This window comes from Capsella rubella, unplaced genomic scaffold (genome assembly GCF_000375325.1).
Source record: "Capsella rubella cultivar Monte Gargano unplaced genomic scaffold, Caprub1_0 scaffold_1, whole genome shotgun sequence".
In the NCBI taxonomy this organism is placed as follows: Eukaryota; Viridiplantae; Streptophyta; class Magnoliopsida; order Brassicales; family Brassicaceae; genus Capsella; species Capsella rubella.
In genome coordinates this window covers 17579728-17599216 of record NW_006238923.1, presented here as the reverse complement: position 1 = coordinate 17599216, position 19489 = coordinate 17579728, and the positions used below count along the sequence as shown (strand labels likewise).

Genomic DNA, 19489 nt, shown 5'->3' with positions numbered 1-19489 from the left:
GAGGTTGTGTTTGATCAATGACAAGTAAGGTCAATTAAGGAACAACAATTTGATAACTAAATTTGTTAAGTATATAATGCAGGCCGGAAACTCAGATTAGAAACAAGACCGAAGCATGGTATTTAGATACTTTAATTGATATAGTTTATTAGTTAAGATTTGGATCTATTGTAATTTTTTTTTTTTTTTGGTAATCACTAGAACTGTAACACCATATAACAATGAATCAATGATATTTGTATCGTCTCATTACCTATAGAGTGTGTTTTATACTGTATTAATATGTATATAAATGAACAAATATTACTTTTTCTGCTCTAATATGAATTGACTAAGGTCAAAGGTAAGACGTCTTATATTTTATTTAATTTTCTAACAATTTGTTACATTTACATAATTAGGGGTTTCTAATTTAGAAATGATAAATGAAAACAAAGAAAGTAGTAATTATGACGAAGGAAAAACCTGTTAGGCCACTTTTAATGGGAGGTTTTTAGGAATGTTTAATTCAGGTCTGTCAAAATGGATAAAATACCCATGGGTTTACCCTGTTTGTCTATTATATTAGTGGGTATGGGTTAAGTTTTTAAACTCATTTAAATAAATGAGTTTTGATGGGTTTGTCCAACGGGTTCATGGGTTTATCGGGGTAAACCCATTAGGGTTATGGGTAACCCATGAGTTAACTAAAAAACAAAATTATATATATATGATATTCAATATATGTAAATATCATATATGTATAATTTTCTTATATATATGTAATTTTACATATATTAAAATTTTAATATTTTAAATATATAAAATTTTACCCATTTTAAATATATAAACTTTAACTATTAAATTTTTTTAAAAAAGTGTGAGAGAGAAATAATAAACAGGTTCTGAAGTCCCTTGGTTAAACACCTCAATTAGAGGTTGTTACACTTGTCTCTAGGTGAGTGGTTTCACTCATTTTCTTTTACCAAAAAATAATTTAATAACTTAATTAAATAAATTTATAAATATTTTCTTTTTAAAATACTCAAACTGAGAGGTTCGCCGTTGGTGGTGCCCTAAGAGTGTTTATTTTCTCCCCTAGTAGTTCAGTTTTTTAGTAAATACTTTAAAGTTTGCAATGTACATATAATGAAACTCAAGAAAGATTGTATCGGTCATGACCATATCATTGTTGGTTGAACTATTTAAATTTCCTTTAAGTTGTAAGACAATGTAGGATTGATTAAACATATATTGTCGGTAGAATACTAGAAACTCAAGACTTAATAATACAGATTTTGATGATTATGTATAACCTGACTCAGGTTACCTGAGTAAGTATATAATCATATTTTGTAATATTACGAAATAATTGAATTAATTAGTTAATTTCCCTCGTGGTCATCAAGATCTCCGCCTCTTCTTTTTATTTTTATTTGCATGTGATTCTTAATTTTTTTTTTTTTTTTGCATGCTTAAAATTTGCTAAGTTAATGCTTGAGAAAATAATTAAATTTTCCAAGTTAGTGAATTCTCTAATGAAAATAAATTAGAACTTAACTTCTCTCTATCTCAGTCCATCGATGATTAGAAGACAAATTCAAAAGTGAAAATGGTGAATTGCATACGTAACTATCTATGATCTATCCATCACTAATAACAAACTTTAATAGTTAATACTACTTCTCTCTTATAAGTCTATACATATATATGGTTAATTAAAACAATCATCTCACTTTTAAGGTTACGTTTTTTTCTATTTAGAGGTATCTTTATGAAAGAGAAGCGTGTAGCCTTTGATAAATATATCAGCCAATCTACATTGTGATGATTGTTTTAAAATACACCCATCTTTATATAACACTTAATTGTAGATACTTCCGTAAACTATTTTTTAGTTTATTTTAAAGATTTTATTGCACTAAAAAAAAGAAAACTAATACTAATTTTCCATGTTAAAACAAAAAAATAAACAGTTATGGAACCACAAAAATATTAGAATTAAATTTTCTGATTAAGCAGTGTCTCTTCTTTTTACCAAGCTATTAATCTAATTACACTAGTTTTTTTTTTGCAAGAATTGTGAAGTTTCCTTTCTTTACAAATTACTTTTTTTTGATAAAAATTTATAATGAAAATAAATGGAGACAGAATATATATATATATATAACTTTAACTTCTACCTCTAGTTTAATTCATCCCATGGACTTAAAATCAATCTTAATGGTGGATTTAAATCTTACTCTCTTTGGTATATAATAATAGATGTCATATACTAAATTAGTCATGTTATGAACAAGATGATTTATGGGAATTGGTCTCTTGTTATTTATCTCTTCCATAGACCATATAGGATACAACATATATAGATGATACAATATTAAGGTTTATGTTAGACATTACTTAACCTAATGGAAGTATAATAGACATCCATATAATACATAATATTGTTCATAACAAGTCACTCATTTTTCAATAATGATTTTTCTTTAATTTCCACCAATATTCTAGAATATCGTACTCAAATTACAATTACTCTGCCAATTTTTGTTACTACATAAAATGTATACCAAATGTTTATTATATAGAGAAAAATGTCTATTAAATATACAGACAAAATGCATGCTAATCTCTAAGGTTAAAAAAAGAAAAGAAGAAGAAGACATGTATTGATATACATATATCAAATGATTAGTTTGTAGGTTTAAATATTGATATTAATTTGTTTTTTCTTCTAACACAAGTTTAATATAATGACCATTTTATCATTGCTTTGGTAAGTAGATATTTTTTTTTTTCTGATATATTGAGGACCAATATGTTTGTATGTTTCCTCATTCCTTAAATCCAAATATCCAATGTTGACATGCTTACAATATAGTTAGCTATTATATGTATATTAATGTTCATAAACGTCTCTGATTTACTATTCATCATACATGCGCATATATCTTTTTTTTTTGTTTACGGTTAATCCAAATGGTATATATACTTAGTGTAATGCAATGTGTTCACCTTATGAACACCTCTTTTTCTCCAAGATGGAGGCTTCTTTTAGCATGTTAGCTGAATCTTCGACCATATTCAGCTTTGCAAGAGCTACGGCCTGGAGGTAAAATGCAGTGGGCCAGTCGGAGTAGATGCATTGTGCTTGCATCGCATCTCGAAGTGCTGCATCTGGCTGGTCACAAAAGAGATAGCACATGCTTCTTCGTGCATAAACAGTAGGAGAGATCATGATTCCTGTTTCTATGAACTGCAAAATCAAGAATTCATTAGGAAACACGTCGGTAAAATTTCAGGTGGTGAGTATATGTAGTGTTTTTAGTTCATGCCTGAGTATACTTTTCGATAGCAGATTCGAAAGATTTGTTCTTAAAAGCTGAATCGCCTTGTTGTCTAGTGTTCCACACATCTTTTATTTGTTGAGACCATTGCTGGAAAGAGAGTTCACAAGTAACCTCGTCTTCTTTGTATTCCATTGCTTCAAGAATCTGATGAAGAGCTCCAAGGTCCATGTTGTGACATGCATCGTAAATTGGAGAATTTGGACGCTCCGTTTCAGGGTTTTCATGTTTTGAAATTCCAAGCATAGCATGGGACGGAACATCTCGTTTGTGTTGAAGTGTAGCGAGAACGGAGATGATATCTATAATTTCTGGTCTGTCCGTAGGGTTCTTGTGGAGGCATTTGGAAGCCAAATCAAACACTGTGGCTGCGTCTTCCTCTGGATAGTTTCCTTCTAAGTGTGAATCCATCAAGACAACTAAGTTTTGTTTTTGAATTGTATCAACGGCCTGAACAAAGAGAAGATGTCATCATTTTGTAAATATAACCAAACCAATTTGCTAGGTCAATAGATGAACCATTGTCACTCACATGACTCGGAGGGATGTGTTTCCCACTAAGAAGATCCAAAAGAAACGTTCCAAAGCTGAAGACAACACTCTCTGGAATTAACGTACCTACCAATATGTATATACATCATTTGCCACAAAAAAAGGTCCAACACTCTTACAATGAACAATTAGCATATTTATGCATTCATCATCCGATAACATTTTAATAATATATACTCCTGATCGATTTGCAAAGTGGATCAAATAATTGAAGTGCATAATTCATCAACGTAGAAGACAAGTTGTGGAGATAAATTAGTGTATAAATATTGTAATTTTATACATGTGTGATTGTGTATGAGCTCGTATATATACAATATCTAGGAGTATTCATGAATCATTTTCGCATCTTGCAAATAGCAAAATTTTCCATTTTTCTTCTTTTCATAATTTCATTATAGTTTGTTAGTTGTTGCTTGTTGTACAAGCAATCTAAGATTCTGGATAGTTTTAAAAGAAGAGTAATCTAGAACAAAGACGTTACCACTTATAAGATACTCCGGCGGTGTATAAGCAAGATTCGTGCTGAAGTTTTTGCCATCTTTGCTGTTTTTTATCCACCCATAACATGAAAGCCGAGGATTTCCATTCTGCGTGACAACAACAACACAACAAAGAAACTAAACTTAGACGACATTATATTTCTCACAAAACCATTTAAGATATGCAATGAAGTTAATTACCTCATCAAAGAGAACCCGAATAGTATTGAAATCATGGTACAATTTGTGTCCACTCTGACTACAATATTCTAAAGCTTCAGCTACGTAAATTGCAACTCTCAATCGCATAGCCCACTCCATGGTTTGTTTCTCCCCTGTAATACGTAAAAAAAAAAAAAACAAATCAAATACTTGTGGACCAAGCAAAGAAACCTAAACCTAAACCTAAGAAGGTAGGTTTTGGGATAACATACAATGAAACATATGTTTGTTGAGGGTGTCATTGGGCATGTACTCTGATACAAGCAACCTTTCATCTCCCTCACAACAATAACCTATCAAATTCACCAGTCTTACGTGCCTCAGTTTCCCGATAGCCCGAGCTTCTGCCTGCATAGGGAGAGCAATTGGTTCCACCATTTCGAATCAAGAATTCGAGATTTGGAGCAATTCTTAAACACATACCGCAAATTGTTTGGGATCAGGCCATGTTGAGTTTGAGAACTTTTTAACGGCAATAAGACGTATGTCTTTGTCGTTTTGAATGCAGCCTCGGTAAACAACGTTTGGTTCTTGTTCAGAACCAACCGATACGACTGCGTTTTGGTCGAAATTGTTTGTAGCGTCACGAAGAGCCGTTGCGGAGAACTCGGAGAAGTCCGGCACGTCGGAAAAATGCCACCCCCTGCCTTCATTGACGTTCGGAGGATTACGGTGGCGATTACTACGTTTGCTTCCTTTTCCACGGCGGCCGGAAATATCGTCGGAGGTTCTTTTCTTGTCATGCAAGGACGATGGTTTCAAGAAAGACGATTGACAGCAACCCATGATCAGAGGGGGCGCAACTCAAATCGTCGTCAACATTAACGCCGTTTTGTTGTTTTTTTTTCTCCGGCGACGCTTTGACGTCACCGTCGTCGCCGAGAGAGAGAGAAAATAAAGAAAGATTGGTCACTTTGGCATCTCCTCTTCTTTCGGGTTTTGCGACTTCTCTCAAAACTTTCTACGTTACATGCAAACGAATCGTTTGGTTTCAACGGTTTAAGGGTACTTTTGTCATTTTCATCTAACTGAATATTTGCAATTTTCAACTAATTTCTCGCGCGATATTTTCAACGGTTTTTGCTTGTTAACTATATTATGAAAAGAAGTTGACTCAATTCAACTCTCAAATGGTTTTTTCTTTTTCATTTTGTTGAATCGGGTGATTTTGCGTTATCTTATGAAGGGTTTTTATATATATTAAGTTTCATTGATTTGCTTATTTTGAAAGTTCTTGTATAACTTATATTGAACATGCCACTTTTCACATTTCTTATAGGTTAAATCACATGTACTTTATTGTCTAGGGATTTAATTAAAACTACAACAGCAAATATATATATATATATATATATATATAAATATATTGTTTCACTTGTTTAAATTAAAAGTTTAGTGATAGATTTATAGGAATTTGCCACTTTTTACATTTCTATTAGTTAAGTGACTTGTGTTATATATATCTTATAAATTATTTCTTTTGTATAGTTAAGCATATATTGAAATTGCCATTATTTCACATTTTTTTATAGGTTAGATCACATGTACTTTATTGTATAAGGGATTTAACTAAAACTACTGCAGCTAGCCAAATACATATATATTTATTGATTTTTTTGTTTAAAATTTCTAAGTTTTAATATAGATCTATAGTAATTTGCTACTTTCACATTTCTTTTACTGTAGTTAATTGAATTTTGTTATATATTATAAGATATTTCAATTTTTAAAGTAATATAATCATGAGAAATTGATGTGCTCTTTTTAGTTTTTTTTCTAAAATATATATATATATATATATTTGTATGATCTCTTTCCTCTTGTTTTTAGCACATAAGAAAGTAAAATATATATGGTAATAACAAAAAGATAACTGAAGATTAAATAAGTAAAATCATGAGCAAGATTTACATTGATGATCCAAAGCACTATAAAAGAAACATGAATGTCTTATGGTTTATCTATGCCAAATAGAGTGTAAAATGGCGAATGAGAACTTTTTACTGATTGATTATGGCGACAAAATTTACCAGGAAAGCATGGAGAATGAGATTTCGATAATCAGTGACTTTCCAGATGAATTGATATTGAAGATACTGTCTTCGCTCCTAGTAAAGATGTCGTAGCCACGAGTGTCTTGTCAAAACGGTGGCGATATCTTTGGAAAGATGTGAAGACATTCATGTATCATGGTGACTCCATAAGTGGAGCTTTTTGGAAGTTTTCACAATTTATTAGCAAAAATTCAAGCGTTGAGAGTTTGCATCTTAAGATAAGTCCACATATTGCTAGTACAAATATCAAATGTTTGGTTAACATGGCAGTTGCTCGTTCTTCGAGAGAGCTGAGAATTGAGATGGTTTGTTATTCCTTCGAGTTGCCCAAAAGCTTTTATATCTTTTCACAACTTGAAACTGTTATACTCGAGAAACTAGGTTTGATGGATGTTCCACCTGATGTTCATATGCCTTGCCTCAAACGTCTCCACCTTTTATCAGTCAAGTTCTCAGGGGACGAATCTGTGAAAAAACTTCTAAGAATATGCCCAGTTCTTGAAAATTTGGTAGTGAAACGAAGCTCCCTTACCAATGTAATGATATTTAAGATCGATGTGCCTACACTGAAGATTTTATCTATCGATAATACGTCTGGGAAATCTCGGCCTAAAGGTGTTCATGGATTTGTGATAAATACCCCTTCTTTGAGGTGCTTTAGCATTAGGGACAGCTTCAGTAACTATTTACATGTGGAAGACATGCCTGAGCTGGTAAAGGCGAGTGTCAACGTTGTTTGTGACAAACCTTGCAAGTTTCTAGGATCTCTTGTCTCGACCCAATATATATCTATGTGCACTGTCACATCACAGGTACAAACTTTTTGTTTTTTATTGTTTGTCAAATATCTAATAACATGTTTTACTCATAATAACCCGACTCATGTATCGCTTCAATTTGCAGACTGCATATGGTTCTATTTGCTCTTCCTTCCTTTTCCTTGACCATCTGGAGCTATGTTTATGTTCTGCGCAGCAGTGGAATCTACTGACTCGTATACTCAATGATGCTCCTAGACTTCGAGTTCTCCATCTCAAACTGGTATGTGGATCCTCCTTCAAATCCTTTACTACTTATTCTTGTATTTGTGTTTCCACGTTCTTTTGGGACTAAAGCTGACCACACTTTATATTTCTGTCTTGTAGTATCATGAGCATTGCGTTAAGGAGACGATAGATCCGGTGTTGAACCAACCAAATTTTGTTCCTCAAATTTTATCATCTCATCTTGAGATCTTTGAATGGAGACAATACAACGGGACAAAGCAAGAGAGAGAAACTGCAAAGTACATTTTAGCTAACGCAAGTCATCTAAAGAAGGCGACTTTTTACTCAGAATTTCTAGAGAAGGATGTGATGTTGAAAGAGTTAGAATGTGTGCCCAGAGGTTCAAAGACTTGTCAGCTTGAGTTTGATTGAGCACTATTGAGTGTGAGACTTCTTGTGTTAATGGTGCATATGAGATGTATACCCCTTTTTCACATTTCTATATGTAGCTCTATATAATTTAACAGTCTACTCACTATTAACGATCACAAGACAATCTTCACCTATATCAAATGGGAAGAAACTTAGGACACTAGATGACCACGTATTTACCACTTTCTGTTTTTTTTCAACTGCATTTAGCAAACGCATCTCAATCGTCGGCTATGAAATACTGCTTGTCCAAGGTGATCTCGTAGTACCACCAACAAAAGCCGATGCATTAACCCAAGATGAGTGCACATTGCACTTAAACTCATTTAGTCTCCATTCTAGGTTCCAAAACCGGCACATTCACAGTATCCGAATTTAACTTCAAACCAAAGCATTGTTTGATGGAGTATACTGAAACTCCAAAAGGAGCACCCATGATGGTTCAGCGCATCCTAGACCTCAAGCTAATTTTGGCATTCTGAATCCTTTTGGAAACAATCCACTATATATATGTCTGCCACTGAACTATATATATGTGAAACTAATTTTTATACATTTAAAAAAAAAAAATTGTTTAAAACTTATATGCTTGCATATGAATGGTGTACTTGGTCCAATACTCCTGGCTATCATTCCGATTTCAAGATACCTTGAGCAGAGTAGATTTTGATAACTTACCTACCGTTGCAAGGCGATGAAGGGCAGTAAACCCCCCGGTTCTGTTCTTCTATGCAAAGTCTAACTTCTTAATGTCACCGCATATGTTTCTGAACCATTGCTTTGGTTTGTTCAGCTTTGAATTTTATCTCTTGTATCTTATGAGAAAGTTCCTGTGTTAAAAAGAGTGTAAAAAGCATAGAAGGAAACGATATATTGAGAGTTGGCATACAACACATATCAGCCCATGAGAAACTAACCTCTGCAGCACATGTAGCATCAGAAAGATCGTCTTTAGCTTTAGTTCCAGAGTTTCTCAGGAGTTATCATTGCCAAACTAAGAATCAGTTCCAGAAGCATAATAAAATCAACATTTCAACGTAGAAGCAACAAATTGTTTTGTTTTTTTTCACAGTGCCAATTCTTGACTAGTCACACAAATGTTCCATGCTATTTAAGGTACAATACAAACAAGCTGAAGACAACTTTTGTAATGTTGAAACATAGCACAAACCTCAGAGTAGTCTCCTAACAGCAGCTAAAATGGTAGCATCAAATCGCCGAATCTCATTTATGAATCTTTAGCATTAAAAAAAAAAAAAAAAAGGGCTCAACGCCAGATAGAGAAGCTTCTGTAATCGAAAACACCATTTAAAACTCAAATTCGAAGAAACTTATAAGACAAATCACCAAATCACCAAATCACTACACGTAAATGGTTTTGATAACTTCAATTTTGGTTTATCATGAACAAATCCAGCCATAATCGAGATCATGTTCTGCTACTGTATCAACAATTAACCTCGAAGAAAAACAAAAACTGCATACCTGCTGGGAACATCTGGTTGGTAAATTCTAAACTACTTGACTTTCCCATGGCTTGTAATCTCGTATGACCGACCAACATCACTCGAAACGGACGATCTGCAAAAAAATAAACAAAAAGGGGGCAAAAAGATCAACGACGAGTGTGCTATAAAACCTCAAAATTGTCGCAAAACCCTAAGAATCGAGAAGAGAACCAGGTTTGATCTTCCACAAAATCCCTTCAAATCGACACCGAGAAAACAGCTCCGATCGTTCGCTTTCCCTTAAGTCGCCGAGAAAACTCTATCTTCCTTCTTTATTGTACCAGCGGATTCAAAAACATTCATAGTATAACACCGAAATCATCAGAAACCGGTTTAGAAACATGAACCGTACCGGTTTGATTATACCCGCGTAGTTGAATTTGTATTACTCATCGTATTGAGGTAACACAAAGTCACAAACAAACCCATTATAATTTTAAAAGTCCACTTTATGGGCCACAGTATTGATTTTAGGCCCAACCCAGTTCATCGGTCACAATCACAACAAATTGTATTATTTTTTTGCTAATCAAAGCTACTATAGAGAAATCACCAACAATTAAAAAAAACTGTAAAATGTAATGCTCTAATAAATCATTAGAACGAGAAACTAATAATTAAATTAAAAAAAACACATGCAACTTGTGTAATTGGTTTCTATTTTATTTTATTTTGTCATTCATTTGCAAAATGACAAAATGATGGAAAGAAATGGCGATGATTCATTTCACTAGTTCCAATAAGATGATATACTTATGTTCTGGCTAATAAATGTTGTTGTTTTTTTATCAACCAATATTCTCATATTCTTCAATATTTTACTAAATTACTACATTTGACATATGTAAATAATGTTATTCTCTCAGTTTCATGACCATCCGATCGAAACTTAAAAGCAAAGAAATAGAAATATGGATATATATATTATGTTTTTGATACAGAAACATTTTTCTCTTACATATATCATTTATTTGTATATATACCTTGCTTTGAAGATATATGTTAAACTGAGATTGAGGAAACAGCAACAATAGAAACGACAACATTAGTTTTAACCTCACCACTATAAAGGTCAAACGTCAAAGAGATAGATGGATCAAGTGAGAAACCTGGACAAGCCTACCTTATCACCAGTTTCTTTAACATCACGTTCACTCTGCTCCTTGTACTCTCTGAAACTGAATCTTCTATACTTGTTTGGATACCCGGATGCTTCGATCTCGGTTTCAAGATAAGGACATACGAAGAAAGCTATCGACAACCTCTCCATGTTCACCGGAGAAATCACTCTATGTCTCACGCTCTGGTACACTCCATTACTCACTGCCTGTATAGCATGTATAAACGTTTTTAATCAGCATAGAATATATATGTTTATCCATTTTATATATATATATTCGTCTATCAAAGACATTAGCTAGCGCCCGTTTGAATCATTTTTTTCATATCAGTTAGAGTTTTTATAGATTGATAGTTAACATATATTTACATGTAAATCAGTATACATCTTTAGAAGATGATTTTGAAGATTCTGTGGAAGCTAGATGTTATCAAATATGTTGTACGGACTAGAATCTCACGTATGCATAACTTCCGCATAACCCCAAAATATAGCTTGGCCCTTGATAATATTCTAAGAGATTTAATTAGGGTTTTCCCTACATCATATCTACGTTTATGCTCCATATGATTTACAGAGAAACCATTCGAAAAAACAAAAGATCTGGATCTATATAAATTATTTAATAGACAGATTAATATTTTATTGAAAAGTTGATAACACATATAAGAATTTTAGTGGCACCTAATTAAGCATATATATGTTAACATATTATCTCTCATAACATCTGATCTATATTGAGGTATAAAATCTACTACTTATATGTTGAGGTTGTAGGGTGTGCTAATTTATTCTAAGTCAGTGTGTACTGCTCTTTAGAAACTTAGAACTTAGTAACGAGGTTGCAAAATGATGAGACAGGGTAATAGTTAACCTTAAAGGACTCCAACTTTAGAAATCAAATGGTTGAAGTACCTGAAACATATCCCCAATGTTGACAGTAAGGGCCTCCGAGCAAGGTTTTACGCTGACCCATTGTCCATTTTTGTTCAGTTCTAATCCTTCGATTTGATCTTGAAAGAGTATAGTGAGGAAACTCGTATCGGTATGAGGAACCAAACCAAACAATTCGGAACCAAAAACACGAGGATGGTACTTATTGAGTCTTAGAAAACTGTTTTTAAGCTCGTAAATGTTTTCGAAATACTTTGGATTCACGTTCACGTGTTTCCCTAGTAGTTCGCATATCATTTGTGCCACTCCAGCTATCTCTTGCACATACGTTTCAACGGTTGTTCTGTAAAAATTAAGAAAAAGAGAAAATTAGTAATATGTAACGTTTCTACCCATCATCTATGTAATGACTGATACATGATCTTTTATCTTAATGTATATATAATCAAAAGAAAAATTTCATCCCAAAAAATGTAAATATTTCCATGTATACTCAAATTTCATATAATAAGGTCTAGAGAATTAATGGTCGTTTGAAACTGAAGGGGAAAAGGAGTAATTATGACTAGGTACGAACTTTGACTTGGAAAGAAATCACTAATCAAGAGTCAATTGTTATCTTTTCATAAAAAATAAAAGAGAGTTGAAGAATTAGGGTTTCATGAGACAGAACTCAAATAAGTAGAAAACCTGAGGTTGTAGCGATCATCAGAAAACTTTGAAATATCTGAAAGAGTGATGTGAAAGGCTTCGGAGAAAGAGTACTGAGCGGGAGAAGAGGCGTTAGGGTTTCCCCAGCGGTAACTAATTTTCGATAAGCCCGTGAAACTTTCCCGGACTTTGGCGGAAAAGGGTCTATCAAAGAGTCTCTTCTCTTCGACCAACATCATATCAAAGACTTCCTTGGGGATTCCATGGTTCACAATCTGAAAAAACCCCCACTCTTTGGCAGCTGAGACCATTTGTTTCACGCATCTTTTGCGTTTGACCTCATCGCCACTAGTTAGGTAGCTGAGATCGATCACAGGAAGCTTTAATCCTGAGGTTTCGATAGTTGATGTGTTTGTGTTGCTATGATCATCACTAGTAGATTTCGGAAAAGAGCTTCCGAAAATCGAGCAGAAATTTTCCTGAAAGGGAGGTTGAGAAGCCATATGTAAAAGCTAGCTCTCTCGATCGTTAAGAAAGAAGAAAATAAAATTTGATGTGAAGTGATACTTTTATATATTTTGCTTTACAGCGATATATAAGTGAGGAGAACCCTTGACCCCTATTTATAGATACAATTTTCCAAAGGTCGCTGTCTAAATCTTCTGTGGATGGAAGCAAATTATTAAAGGATCGTATACTGTTACTAGAGAAAATGATTATATAATATTTTTAGGGTTGATGCCGCACAACAACATTGGGTGCTTTTAAGGGAGGAAGTAACGTAATATATAGCTTAAATACATATATATATATATAGTTTAATATGTGTATTAATTATATATGTGCACATAAATTTGAAATTTCCTCCCTTAAAATAAATTATTTTTCTTGTTAAGCGTGGATATTACACGATGACTCAAAAGATATAAATTCGTTGATCACGTATTAATTTACAAATTCTTTAATAAGTAGATTTTTTTTTGTCGACTCTTTAATAAGTAGTTAAGTATACCTATATATTATATGGTCAAGTATTTTTTTTTTAAAAAACAAAAATATAGTAGTAATATTGGTGCATTTATTTTTGTAAATTACATGCGGTTCAAACAAACAGAATTAAGTGCATAAATCTTCCTATTCATTTTCCAAAATATATAAATACAATGGGCCTACGAAAAGTTTCAACAAGAATAATGAAATGTTTTAATTATAAATTATGTAGCAGGATATAAATACAATATGTCGATAGATATATGGATGACTTGAGAAAGTCCATGGTGATTCTATGAACGAGACTTGATCGTGCATTAATGGTATTTTCTCAAGGCTACATGAAAACCCACGTGTTTATGTCTCTCCATATTTCATTCTTCCCCTAAATTAAAGATAGATATTTTTGGGGATGAAAAAATATATATAAAAAAACAATAGAGAATATGTTTTTATTCCGAGGAAACTCTTGAAATATAATTTTATAAAAAACACACCAAAAAAAATCTTTTAAATGGCTATTATTTATCCAAGTCTTAACCGTATCTTATAGCCCTGTTGTCACTCATGTCGACAAAGTCTTTTTGCTTGAATTTTTTTTTTAGGTGAATCTCTCTTCTTGAACTTTAAGCCGTCCTCTTCTTGCATTTGCATCTTTTGTCCTATCTTTCTTTGCTCACCAAATTCATGAAAGACAAATTTGAAAAGTCAGATGTACTAGTACTAGCATCCAAAGGCCAATGCTTTTCGATTCGATTACTCAGTTTGGCGGCGGTTTGCTTGCCAAAATTTTGAAGAACTTAGCCAAACCAAAATTTTCCCTTAATTAGTTACCTAGACCGGACCGATCGGATCGGATTTTTAAATTTAGGTCTTTCTTGTTTTGGTTTGGTATGATTGTAGTTTTTGAATTATGTTTAAAAAATCATAATCTAAAATTTATCGGTTTGTGTTTGGATTCATTATATAGAACCCAAATATAAACCAAATGGTGAAATTAACTCTTATTACATATATAGAATCGGACAATTTTTTTTCTTCTCACAATTACATAGACTAAAACCGAGCATACAGACCAAATTTTAGTTTGGTTTGGTCTATCAAAATTTGTGATAAATGTATGACCTAACTTATCTATCATTTATTTGTAAATAAGTTTAACATGTATATATATTTTCTTACATAACATAGAGATTATACATGTATTTCTAATATATATCATGTTAATTTGATTGATCATACGTTATTTAAATAATCACACGCTCTTTGTTCAAATCATACTTGAAAAAGAATATCACTTATTTACGATTTTTAAATTTTTTTATTTTAACTCTTTTGTTCAGTTTTAGTTTCCTCTCTGATTATCTAAGCATACAAGCCTTTCGTGTATCGAAAAATTGAAATATACAATATGATGGAAAGTGCTATGCCACTAGGAATCAAAATCAAATAACTTTTAGAGAATGAAAATATAACTTTTGGAGTCCAAAAAATATATTATAAACTTCAAGTGCGTCAAAACACCCAACATGTGACATTTGTACTCATTTAGATATATAATCTCAAGAAAAGGATGTAATCTTAAGCACTGTTTACCCCCACAAAAATAATAGATACTTTAGAACTTAAGATTTTGTTACTGTAAACTTTAATAACATACTTGATCATTTTAAATTTAAAACTTCGAATATTTCAGGAATTCTATATTTCCATCATATCCAAATGTCTTTCTTATTAGCTAAACACTTCCCAATTATTATTTTTGACCTAGCTAAAGTATCGATCGCAATAATTATTTTTGACCTGGCCTAAACAATAATCCAATTATTTTTTTTTTTATTAGAGATTTTATCAGGTATCAAATAATTACTGATTGTAAATTATATAAATTAGCTCTGAAGAAAATATCTATTTTGAAAATAAAAAGAAAAAAATATCAGAAATTAAACAATTGCTTATTTTTTTTTTTGGTAAGAGGACAATTTCTTATTAATAATAAAAAGAATTGTAAATATCAAAAACTTGATTAAGAGATTATATAAATTAGTTGTGAAACTAATACTTTCAAAATAGATTAAAAAATTCCAACAAGTAAGTCAAAATATATTATCTATACTATTATTGGGAAGGACAACTTGAAGCCAAACACCTCCTAATTGAAAAAAAAAAAAACAAAAAACAAAAACAATCTATATTTATGGAAATATAATAATCTTTTACCATAAAAAGTGGACAATTAAATTCAAAATTAAATATATGTAAACATGTCTATTTTGAATATACATAAACATATTTAATATTAATTTAATATTTTAAAATAATTTCGAAATTAATAGTATAGATATAGAATGATATCTAATAAAACAAAATCATCATATATCTAAAAAACAAAGATAACATTTTTTAGATTAATAAAAAGATAAAAAAATATGTTAGCATATGAAATATTCAACTAATCAAATTCTACATAGTATATATACATAACTGATTAAACAAATCAATAATTAAATATTTGTTTGCTACAATCATGCGAATAAACATTTTAGATCACATAAATTTCTTATTTTCACATAAAAAATATTCATATTCAAAAAGCAATCTAGCAATTATAGCACAAAAGATATCTACAAAATGTATCATTAATTCAATTAGTTAATGATTTTTTATTTGGTCAAATAGTTAGCTTATGATTATTTTAAAATTCTTTTTTTCTTATTAATTTCACACAATCTTAACAAAATAAATCTTCATCCAATGGCAATTTGCATATCATTACTATTATCAAATATTAAATAATTGTTTTATCAAATCATTAACTACATTTTGAGATTATAAACATATAGAATTTCTATTAAGATTAAAACTAAATAACAAGTGGATATATCACATTTAAATGATTTTAACGACTTATTACCAATTTTTAAATAATAAATGGATTATATTTTATGATTTAATCTAATTGAAAACAAATAAAATGTCAAATTGGTATGATATAATAAATAAATATCTACAAACATTATCTCACATATACATACAATTTTAAACTATCCTTGAAAATATGATATATAAGTTTTGGATAACCGGTTGAAATAAAAAAAATTGGTAGTTATATTTAATTGTCAAAATCTCAAAATATTGTACAAAATTCAACATTGGGACGTATAAATCTCTACTTTTGGACGATTATATGAAATTTTACAAATATTAAAATAATATTTAGTTACATGTAAATGGTGTTATTTATTAAAAAAAATATAAACTTATAGGAATGGATACAAGACGGGAACTCATAATTCGAAAACAAACATTATCTGAATTATTTCTCATTAAAAAAAACATGTTCAGATATAATTGTTATGAGACATGGGTATAAAGTTAAATTCACTTTCAACTTTCAAATATAAAACTACGAGTATGATACGGGGACATGTAATTTAAATTGCTAAATTTAATTTCCACTTTCCTATTTATTTCAAATATTTAGACATGATATGACGGGTACAAGAAGATAACGTATACTTCGGATAACAAAACTACAATAAATCCATGTATTAAAAAAATAGAAATACCTAAATCTTTAGAAAACAAAAAGGCTAAAACATGAATCTTTGAATTGAAAAAAGTAATGAGAAATAAAGATGAAACGAAAAGATCAATAAAATTAAAAATCGAACAAGGATTGTGTATGCTAGGATTACAGACAGTGCCTTGTGAATGAAATTGGTGGGAGCATGTGACTTAGATTGATAATTAGATTTTTATTAATTTGATAAAAATAAATATTTAAACGAGGAATACGTGTATCCCGTCTAAATATTTTACCAAGTTTCTTATAATAAACATTGGCAAATGATTATGTTTTAAAAAGAACGATTACGGGACAGAAATTTTATGACAGATAGAAGACGGGACGGGACAGGGCGGGGTGGGACGGGACGGGGCGGGGTGGGACGGGACGGTTCAGGACAAGACGGAAAGGGACAGGACGGATTTTACATTCTAAACTACACATAAAACAGTTCAAACTAAAGCCAAACCCAAATCCGATTTAACATCTCTAAGCAAACAGTGAAATATTTTGATTAGTTTAAAAATAAACAAGTAATATCATTTATCATTTTCATTTAAATAATTTTAAAATTGTATTATGTAATACAATATCTATATTTTACAAGTGTGTGTCTATATATAGTTTATCAAATAAACTCATATAACAAAATTTCACCAAAATAGCATCTATTTAACAAATCGTAATTTTGTAAAAATAACTCCGCACGTACGTGCGGTTCCATCACTAGTTGATTGATAAAAAAGTAAAATTTCATTGATAAAGAAGTAAAAATTTGTTGATAAAGAAGTAAAAATAAAATAAATTATAGTATTTTTGGAAAAAATACTTAAAATATGTTATCCAAGGGATTTTTTTTGTTCTGTATATCTTTATATTATTGAACATTATAGAGTTTATTTTTTTATTGTGGTATATTATACAAAGTAATATTCAAACCACTATACTATCATATGTAAAAATTATTTTAATTCCGGTCACTTAACACTAACACTACTTGTCATTTTTCAAAATGACAAGCCTCATTATTCTGTTCCTCCACAAAGTTTACTACCATATGTTCATCAGCTGGATTCATTCATTTTTTCAAATAACAATATATATAAAAAAATTTTAAAAAATAAAATAATTTTTAGAAGATATAACCAATTTTTATTTTTATATATAGAGAAAAAATTCAATAAAATGAATACTTAGAAAGTTTAGAAATAAAATAATTAAATTAATATAATATGAAACTCGACGCAGCGCAAGTTGTGAAATTGCAATACTTATTGAAGAATTGATGTGAATATTGTTAGAAAAAAAAATCGAGCTCTTTAAATTTAAAACTTTGGGTCATACGAGGTCACATAATTCATAACCAAAAATCAATAAGCTCAAATATTTGTCGATATACTTTTCATCATAGTTATCAAATTTCAGAATCAACAACAATACTAAATTCTTCAAATAAATATATTTTTCACTAAAAAAAATTTGCATAATACCTGAAGTTATCCACATAGTATAATTAAATAGTAACTATATTTTCTCTAAAATTAAGTACCATAGACTAAATAGATTACTCTCTAAAATAATATTTCGATTCCTATAGGCAGAAAGATTTTGTATGATAGTTCATAAATGTCAAAACAAGACTCATAACTCATAGAATAAAACCCTCAATGTCGACGATATAGTGTAGTAAACTGGTGAGGGTTTCTTGAATTGAATTTGAATTGACTTGACCAATTATAAATCCCTACTATAGTAAAAGAGAAGTACACAAGAGATTCGGGTCGGGTTTTTCAAAAAATTTCGGGTTAAATTTTCAATCGGATACTTGCCAAATTTTTTGCTAAATATTTTTCAAATATTTCAATAATATACACCAGATTCCTATCATTTAGGAAACTATATTAATGCTAAATAAAAAATATGTCTTATAAGGAAAATTTGTTTATGAATATAAAGATCTCTATCTTTTAAAAATATTCTAATTATTATATTAATTTCTTATATGAAAAAACAAAAAAAAATTATAATTTTTTATAAGTTTAAATATTTGATATATAGAAAAATATAATTTAAAAATATTTGGTATAACAAATATAAAAATGCATCTAAAATACATAAAAATGGTAATATAATTAATAAAAATGTTAATTAGTTTGAATTAGTTAAATGTTTTGAAAAATAAAATTTGAATATATATGGCTATAAAAACAAAAGATTTTATTAAAAATTTTATAAAAAACGATAGAATTTATATATATTAAATCTTTATTATTATTTTTTATATTTCCTAATATGTTAAATGAAAAATTTTAATCAGAATAAAAAAATAGTATATGAAAAGAGGTTTCAAAATTATTCCAATCTTTATCAATTTGAATTACCTATAAAAAAAGAATAATATTTTATCAATAGCATAACTAATGCAAAATTATAGAGATTCATATATATCTGGTTATATTTGAATTTTGAAAAAAAATAAATTTGACAATCATTAATATATTTCAATGAGTAATACGAAATATTTTGGATACAAAAAAAATAATTAAAATTTTAGGATAATTATTATAATCAACTAAAAATACTTTAATAACAATATTTTATCTTTGTAATTATTAATCATCAAATCACTACTAAGACAAAATCAGTCATAAAGAATATATTCCAATAAGTTAGTTTAAATAAATTACCTTAAATTCTGAATTTT

At 30.1% G+C, this 19489-nt stretch overlaps 3 protein-coding genes and 1 long non-coding RNA gene across 5 annotated transcripts; 1 reads left to right on the top strand and 3 right to left on the bottom strand.

The window, feature by feature from the left end:
- Nucleotides 1-2900: 2900 nt before the first annotated feature.
- LOC17898702 (probable serine/threonine-protein kinase At4g35230) lies at nucleotides 2901-5374 on the bottom strand. Of its 2 annotated transcripts, none has more exons than XM_006305785.2 (7): nucleotides 5006-5374; nucleotides 4795-4930; nucleotides 4562-4695; nucleotides 4363-4468; nucleotides 3859-3944; nucleotides 3315-3776; nucleotides 2901-3235 (listed from the first exon to the last, which is right to left on the bottom strand). In XM_006305785.2, exons 1-7 carry the CDS (start codon nucleotides 5366-5368, stop codon nucleotides 2996-2998), a joined length of 1527 nt encoding a protein of 508 aa, XP_006305847.1. In that variant the 5' UTR covers nucleotides 5369-5374; the 3' UTR covers nucleotides 2901-2995. The 2 variants fall into 2 exon arrangements, with proteins under 2 accessions (XP_006305847.1, XP_023645009.1); XM_023789241.1 differs by having other exon boundaries at nucleotides 3859-3929.
- Nucleotides 5375-6564: 1190 nt separating this feature from the next.
- LOC17900237 (putative FBD-associated F-box protein At1g50980) lies at nucleotides 6565-8883 on the top strand. The gene is given in 8 exon segments (XM_023788773.1): nucleotides 6565-6682; nucleotides 6685-6766; nucleotides 6821-7084; nucleotides 7160-7288; nucleotides 7361-7448; nucleotides 7540-7677; nucleotides 7782-8001; nucleotides 8004-8883. Coding segments are annotated over 8 exon segments (1080 nt in total). The 3' UTR covers nucleotides 8045-8883.
- Nucleotides 8884-9059: 176 nt separating this feature from the next.
- On the bottom strand, nucleotides 9060-9839 carry LOC111832597. The gene is made up of 3 exons (XR_002835489.1): nucleotides 9734-9839; nucleotides 9540-9635; nucleotides 9060-9290 (listed from the first exon to the last, which is right to left on the bottom strand). It is a non-coding gene; the product is annotated as an uncharacterized LOC111832597 (long non-coding RNA).
- Nucleotides 9840-10575: 736 nt separating this feature from the next.
- On the bottom strand, nucleotides 10576-12730 carry LOC17898739 (gibberellin 2-beta-dioxygenase 7). Its single transcript, XM_006305224.2, has 3 exons — nucleotides 12267-12730; nucleotides 11598-11919; nucleotides 10576-10889 (listed from the first exon to the last, which is right to left on the bottom strand). Exons 1-3 carry the CDS (start codon nucleotides 12728-12730, stop codon nucleotides 10659-10661), a joined length of 1017 nt encoding a protein of 338 aa, XP_006305286.1. The 3' UTR covers nucleotides 10576-10658.
- Nucleotides 12731-19489: the final 6759 nt, after the last annotated feature.